Below are 7,592 nucleotides of genomic sequence, written 5' to 3' on the forward strand. Positions count from 1 at the left end.
ATCGGTCGGTCGGGGAAGTGCCACAAAAGTAAGGGAACCTGGCCGGCTGTGCTGCAACCGGGGCGGGGAGGGGCAGGCCGCCCCTCTCCCTTGGTAGCCACTCGAACCGCGAGGCTACTCTCCTTCTCCTTATCTGCCCTGCCTGCAGCACAGAGCCGAACGGAAGTCTTCCCGACGTCAGCGCTGACGTCGGAGGGAGGGAGGGCTTTGTTTAAGCTTTGTTTAAGCCCTCCCTCCCCTCCGACGTCAGCGCTGACGTCGGGAAGACTTCCGTTCGGCTCTGTGCTGCAAGCAGAGAAGGTAGGGAGAAGAAGAGCCGCGTACATCCAGAAGACTGAGTACATCCAGCCCCGCAGGAGCCCCGCGACCCTCGGAGGCGTCCCCATGGGATCCCCGCGACCCTAGGGGCGTCCCCGTGCAGCTCTCTAATGTAAAGTAAGGGCATGTAAACAGTACCCGGCGTATAAGACGACCCCCGACTTTGGGGAGGATTTTAAGGTACTGAAAAGTCGTCTTATACGCCGGCAAATACGGTAAATCAAGGAAATGTTTTGTTGTTTACCTGCAATTATATCACTTTCTTTTCCAGAGATAAATAAAATAAAGATTTTACATTGATATGTGAACATTTCTTAAGAAAGAACTGAGTATTTCATGGGGTATGCTAATTTTTTTCACTGGAGTGATATATGCACAGAAATTGCATCATTGTCTACTACACTTGAAACCTCTGAAAATTTCAAAAATATGCCTGTTCTCTGTTTACAGTGGGAAAGTAATCATTGCTTCACACTGGAAACAAAAACATAGAACTGGTTTTGAAGAAAGTAGGCTTTGTCTTATTTTGAAGCTCACAGGAATGAAACCCAAATATTTACAAAAATTCCACAAAACTTGGAATACATTCAAGGTCTGTTCAAAAAGTTCCAGGACTGAATTTATAAAAAATTATTAAACAATCTTACAATTTATTCCACTGAGTCCCCTTCCCTATGAATACACTTTTCCCAATGTCATTCCACTTCTGGAAACAGTCCTTAAGCGCATCTTCAGAAATCGCCAAAAGTTGCTGCGTCCAATTTTGCTCTAAGTCTTCAATGGTGTCGAATCACTTTCCTTTCAGTGTGGATTTAAGTTTACGGTACAAGAAGTCAGTAGGTGCCAAGTCAGGAGAGTAAGGTGACTAGGGAAGAACTGTCATCGTGTTTTTGCGCAAAATTCAAATTTTGATGCATTCAAAACACCTTCCACAATTCTTGACAAGTCCCTCATTAGCCCCTTTCAACATTTCATAAATTTTCTGTAGCGGTCTTACCCAATTTAAAACAGAACTTCACGCTATAGCGCTGCTCATTGAGGTCGCACATGATGAAAAATAGCTGATCACGAAAACACACTTTCATAAAAAACTGCTGTAGCTCAGAGACGAAAACAGATATCAACAAACAGAAAAAAAGGAGATTACTCGTGATGTTTCAAAACGCGACGCTTCACGTTGGTTCGCAATTCAAACTGTCCTGGAACTTTTTGAACAGACCTCATATTTACAATGGAGAAATATTTCACTAAAACGGAAAAACCAACAGAAACTGCAGGCAATGTACAAGATGCAGGCAAGATTTATTGCACCAAATTAAAATGCAGTAATATAAAAACCTTTTTACCAACCAAGGGACACCTTCGTCAGGGGTCCATGGTAAATAAGGTATAAGATATACCGCAAAGAATAAGGGTAACAACAAATGCCTGCGTGTTCAATTCGCTAAGGGTCACTTGGTTGGTAAAAAGGTTTTTATATTACTGCATTTTAATTTGGTACAATAAATCTTGCCTACATCTTGTACATTGCCTGCAGTTTCTGTCGGTTTTTCCGTTTTGGTGATTTTTTACTGCAGCTTTAGTTGGATTTTTCTGTTGTTGAAATATTTCACTAAGTCATAGAAGGAGATCGGGAGGGGAAGGGGTAGTTGGGCGAATACTCAGCTGTTGGATGGATGGGTGACTCAGAGTTGATGTTTGATTCTGTTACGATGAGGTGGGTGTATTATTGAATGACATGTTAACTTCATGACCATAATGTAGCATTTGGTCTTTGTATAATATAACAAGTTTAAATTTAAATAAGATTTAAATACTTAAGGAGGGCAAGGCCCCAGGTTTGGATGGCCTTTCTTCTTGATTTTATAAGAAATATACTACTATTTTGGTGCCAAGATTAGTAAAACTGTTCAATGTGGTCTTGACTGATAAAGATCTACCTGACTTTAAAAATACAGCAGGCATCTCCCTTATTTTGAAGCCAGGCAAAGATGCAGGGGTGTGTGGATTTCAATAATATTCTTCATCTTTTAAACCCTCAGTGGAGGGTCCATAGAGATCATATCACATCACTGTTTTTAGCTATGGACCACATGAAGTAGGCTTTTATGTTCAGAATTTAAGTAGACTAGGGTTGGGAGAACTTTCTTGCTTGGATTCAGGTATTATACCATCATCCGCAGGCATGTTTACGAGTGAACAGTGTCACCGGCAGCCTCAGGGCAATGAGGTCCTAGGGCACCAGTAACAAAAGGAAAACTCTTGTGAGCCGCTACGGGCTGCACAAGAAAAGAAAAAAAAAAAAAAGACCACCAGGTAAGTATATTGCATCAAGCAAGGTCTGGGTTTATTCACCAAAACAAAAGAAAAACATTCAAACCAGCCTGCTTGCCTAAAGCTCAACAGTTCCACATTGGAGGAAAGAAAATCAATCTTGTCAGGATGTTCAAGAATATAAAGTATAGTCCAAAGCAAACAAACTTTAATTACAAACAGTCTCTGGATTAGTGTCAGCCAACAAAGTTCCCAAAAACTCCTAATTCAGGCTTTTCAAAGCTGCTGCTGGTTCTCCAACCGATTAACGGTTCAAACTTTCAAATATTTCAAAAACTGTCTTTTAGGGCTGATATCACTACCTCAGCCTGCACTAGTGCTATGGCACTAGGCCCCAGCATCCGACTTGCTGGCCAGGGAGTGTGCTCTGTGTGGTCACAATTTGCAAATAATATGCCCTCAAACCCGCCACAGAAGACGCAGAGCAGTCCCCACTTCATGGGATTGGTAACAGCCCTGCCCCCCCCCCACCTGAGGGAAGAAAAAAATAACACACAAAATCCAAAAACAGTTTTTTAAATTTCTTGTAGGTGCCCCCAAGCACCACACCTTCTTCATGGTTACACAACAAAAGGCATTTAGTAAGCTTAGCCAAACAGTGTCTAGGTTAAACATTTAGGCAGTTTAATTTACTTGCCTTCAGTCCAGCAAACTTCCATTGGCAGGGCTCCATTCAGTGGTTCAGCATATGGCTCCAGCTCCATGGTCTGAAAATCCTGAGGCATTAAGTTTGGTGGCTCCGGACCAGCCTCTGTCAGCTCCATACATTCAGGCTATTCACTGCCATCCAGAGCTCTCAACCCTGAGCCTCACTGTCTTCTGTGTTGCTCCTGCTTTTCCTTCTGCCTCTCTAGTTGTTCTGCTCTCTGATGTAATAGCCTGTAGCCACGCCCCAAACTCTCAGGTGAAAAGGCTTTCCGTCTGGTTCTGCTTCCAGCCTGCAGATGACTTTGATGAATTCATTTGAGCCAAAGGAATCCTCATCTTTCATACATCTAATCTGGAAACTCCTTCTCCTGGTAATAGATACTTCAGCTAGAAGGTTCAGTTCACTTCAAACCTTGATCATCTATGAAAATTACACTCGGTTCCATCATACTATATTATTCCTATGTACTCATTCTACAGGTTACAGGTTTATTTATTTAATATACCACTATGTCACTTTACAGGGAATATAAACAGTTTACAACTTTAAAATAACCATTAATAAAAAAAGAACGCCATAATACACAAAGACCCACCCAAGAAACCATTGCAAAGAGTATCCCAGAGTTAAAAAAACAAAAAAACAACCCAAAAGAAAACACATATGAATATCTTAGAATCCCAAAGGAATATAGCCCCTCTTTACCTTCAGTCCTATCAAGGCAATGCTCCGTTTCCATTACACCTTCCTCGAGAAAAGTCCTGAAGAGCAACCAAGCCTTTAAACGCTTTTTAAAATTGGGAAAAAAAGATTATTCTTCCCTTAAGTCTTGTGGCAATGAATTCCACATAACTGACGCAACATTAAAAAAAGGCACGATTCTGTGTACTTTCCATGTAGATTCTTGCTGAAAGTGATCACTCCTTTTCATTTTAATTAAAAGATAATGCTTTCAAAGTTTTAATCCTGAACAGCACAAGCATCAAAATAGGATGTGACTTATTACTTCCAGAAGAACAGAGTTTGTCAGAAAGTCTAGACACCTATTTAAGTCCTACAACCTCAACAAACTTGGAATTCCAGTTGCAAAGCAAGCACTAACCAACTGTTCCATATTTACCTCTGTTAAGGCCAAGCCTCATCAGAAAAGATAGGGCCTTCATCCATTTTTCTGCAATGACTCTCTACCTTTTTGAAAATAATTCTTCTGCTCGACCTTCAAACCAGGACATCGCAGCTTCCTTGACATCTTCATCACTTGAAAATTGCCGTCAACGGAAAGATTTCTTGTTTCAACACACTTGCTACTTTCTTTCTTACTCCGGTACATAAATTGTTGAACGCCCCTCATACAGCTGCTTTCAAAGCTGTTCCAAAGCCTGCTCGACTGGAAAGTATGTACAAAGTAACTATTGTACTTGGTCCTAGCTTCACACTATTGCCTGGATCAGCTTCCAATTGGGAGATGTTGCTTTTGGTCAATCGAGAAGTACTGAGCATTCTGTCTTCGTAATCAATTCAACTCTTCCACCATGATGTAACCAAGTTGCTCCTCAACAAGAAAGTTATCCACAAGAGAGAGTTACTCAGTCACCAACTCTTGCTAGTCCACAGAGAAAATAAAATTATTTACCTGTAACAATTCCCTCACCTTTCTTGAGAGCTTCTTGAGCCATGAAATTGAATGGACTGAGGAGACCGCTGTGCATACTTAGAACATTAAGCTGGTTCTGAGTAGTAGGGCTGCAATTCAATTAAAATTTTAATCATGATTAATTGCACAATTAAAAGGTATGTTTATTTATTTTTCTTTTCATTGCAGTCCCTTATGACTCTGGGCAAGTCACTTAACCTTCTATTAAAGCAATGGGAACGAAAACAAACAGCATACCTTTAATTGCGCAATTAAAATGCATAAAAGTTCCATTAATCAAAATCAGCACTATAAAAATTAAAGAATAAAAAGTAATGAAAAGATAAATACAAAATACAAACTGAAAAATTACACATTAAAAAAACCCCTAAAAGCATGCAGATTAGCTAAACAGTCTTACCGTTCTGAAGGCCCACTTCAGAAAAGCAAGCCTAGTTCTGAGCTCTAGTCTGGATGAGCAGTTCTGTCCCAGTGCCGTCTGATAATCTCAATTGCGTGCTTAATTAATCCTGCTGTTTATAGAGAACAGGTAAGAAATTCTACTTTATTTTTAAGGTGATGATGATATTAGCTAGTATTTAACTTTTTTTTAAAGTTCTTCCAGCATGGTTCTCCCTCATTACAAATTTATATAAATCAGGAAAGGAGAGGGACTGCTGGGGATCGTTTATCTTCACAACCATCCTCTCTTTTCATACAGAGGGGAGAGTGAGGAAGCGGATAAAATACTCAATGGGTGTGATGGCAGCCCCCTCCTCACCCTGCCCAGAGCTCTCACTATTTCCTCATAACTTGCCACACCTGCCCTTCGGCACCCCACCACTCCTGGTATTTACTATCTCGTGACTTGCCAGCCCCCTCAACATTTACCCCCTCCTAAGCCCTACCCCCCCCCCCTGCCGCCAGCACGCAGATTTTCCTCGTTTGTCCCACTCCTAGCATTCAACTCTTCCTCCTCATCCCAATCCCTTGTTCTAGCACCACTTGCCTGACAAAAGGGGGAAGAAAAGACGTATCTACAGAGCGAAATACAATGCGCGCGCCTTTGGCCTCGCCCTTTCTGCGACCCTCGATAACACGTGTTACGCGGAAGAGGGAAACTGCGGCGAATAACGCGCAGCTCTCGGTGCGTTCCGCCTCCCATCCCAGCTGCTGCTGCTGCGGTCCTACCGCCCACCGGGTTTTGCTCCTTTAAACGAAGCCAGCGCGCAGTGAAGGACCATTTTCATTGCAGTTTTGGAGAATTTGCGGGGACGGGGGGAAACCCAACCGAAAACCAAATACAGATCAGTAGTTGTAGCAACAAATAAGCCTATTATTTTAAATAATCCTGGCAATGTAGCCCTGTACAAATACAGAAGGTAAACTCAAACAATAAGCTGCTTTTCTGGCTCTGTGCATGAAAGCGCAATTGAGCACATAAAGACAAATACGTGTAAGAGGGGGGGAAGCCCTTCCACAGCGCCAAGAGCTTTCATTTTGGTTAGGACAAGTTCGGCCCCTTTACCTGGAGATCCCATGGACAGTTTGTCTAGCAGAGGAAGAAGGTGCTTCTCCAACTTCAGCTCGCCTTAAAACCGGAAACTAAAATGTTCGAGAGAAAGACATAACAGGAAGAGAAAGCTGTTATGATAGGTTGTTGGGTTTTTTTTCTGGTTTTTTTTTTTTAATTGCACGGGAAGCCTTTCCCTAGGCTTCATTAGGAAGATCTATTCTTGATGCAACTCCTAAGTACTGTATAACATCCTCCAACTTCTAATCATATCTAGTGCTGTCTGGAAAACATTTGTTTATTTATTAATACAGATGTTTAAATACTTGAGAGGTATCATACCTCCCTCCTTTCCTCTGGGGTATATTGTGGTATAGATAGAGGGGAGCACTGAAAGAACCACATGAAAGGCTAAGAATATTTCTCCTCCCCCTCTCTGTTTTTAAAAGGCGTGGCCTACTTACCTTCCGGGGGGGGGGGAGGGAGAATGCCTGAGTACGACAAAGCAACACAGCGAGGCTCTATGCTCTGATATCAGGCAGGTGAAAGACAAAAACGGCTAAGGTAGCTCTGAGATTTCTTGTGCTGTCCAGCAGCTGGGAAAAGGGGAGGAGTTTAGTCTATTCCCTTGACATTAGGGAAGATATTGTATAAGGAAAGCCTTCTGGAAGGAGGGAGAGGAGTATTAGGCTTGATTGCTGTTAGCTCTATAAGCCCAGGGAACCCAGATGGGGCTTTCTCTGAGGAACCTTCTTTCCTCAGAGGTTGAAGGCAGCAGGAGTGCAAGTGACAGAAGCCTGTGTTTATTCGTTTTCCTTAAAAGCTGCTCTGAGCAGCCTAAGAAATTATGTGCTGTGAAAACAAGACAGCCCAGAGGTGGGGGGGAGGGAGGGCAGTCTACCTGCAGAGACCTTAGGAAAAGGCAATGAATTTTCAGAAGGAGCTATGGGTAGTGAGGAAGTATGGGTGTGTGCTCCAAACTCCCTGTGAGAAAAGAGAGAGGGAAGTGAAACTTCGTTGCCTAGAGTCCAGTGAGAACAAACAGACTCTCTGAACATTTTGCCTCCTATTAATAAAAGTACCTGATTGTAAAAACCGCTTAGATAACCTTGATAGGCGGTATATAAAATCCTAATAAACTTGAA

The 7,592-nt window shown here is 42.2% G+C and overlaps 1 protein-coding gene across 5 annotated transcripts in view; it reads right to left on the bottom strand.

The window, feature by feature from the left end:
• DTX3 (deltex E3 ubiquitin ligase 3) overlaps positions 1–6,807 on the bottom strand; it is a 49,905-nt gene extending 43,098 nt beyond the window's left edge. The window contains exons 1-2 of one of the 5 annotated variants that reach the window (XM_033939246.1): positions 6,790–6,807; positions 6,463–6,539 (exon numbers count right to left, since the gene is read on the bottom strand). In XM_033939246.1, the coding sequence (XP_033795137.1) occupies positions 6,463–6,475 (13 nt within the window). In that variant the 5' untranslated portion in view covers positions 6,476–6,539; positions 6,790–6,807. Of the gene's footprint in view, positions 1–3,289; positions 3,641–4,421; positions 4,872–5,355; positions 5,797–5,943; positions 6,104–6,462; positions 6,540–6,789 lie in introns of those variants that run through there. The other 4 variants (XM_033939249.1, XM_033939247.1, XM_033939245.1 and 1 more) reach the window with 4 other exon arrangements.
• Between the last annotated feature and the right edge of the window lie 785 nt (positions 6,808–7,592).

The sequence above is a fragment of the Geotrypetes seraphini genome, chromosome 3 (genome assembly GCF_902459505.1).
Source record: "Geotrypetes seraphini chromosome 3, aGeoSer1.1, whole genome shotgun sequence".
NCBI lineage: Eukaryota > Metazoa > Chordata > Amphibia > Gymnophiona > Dermophiidae > Geotrypetes > Geotrypetes seraphini.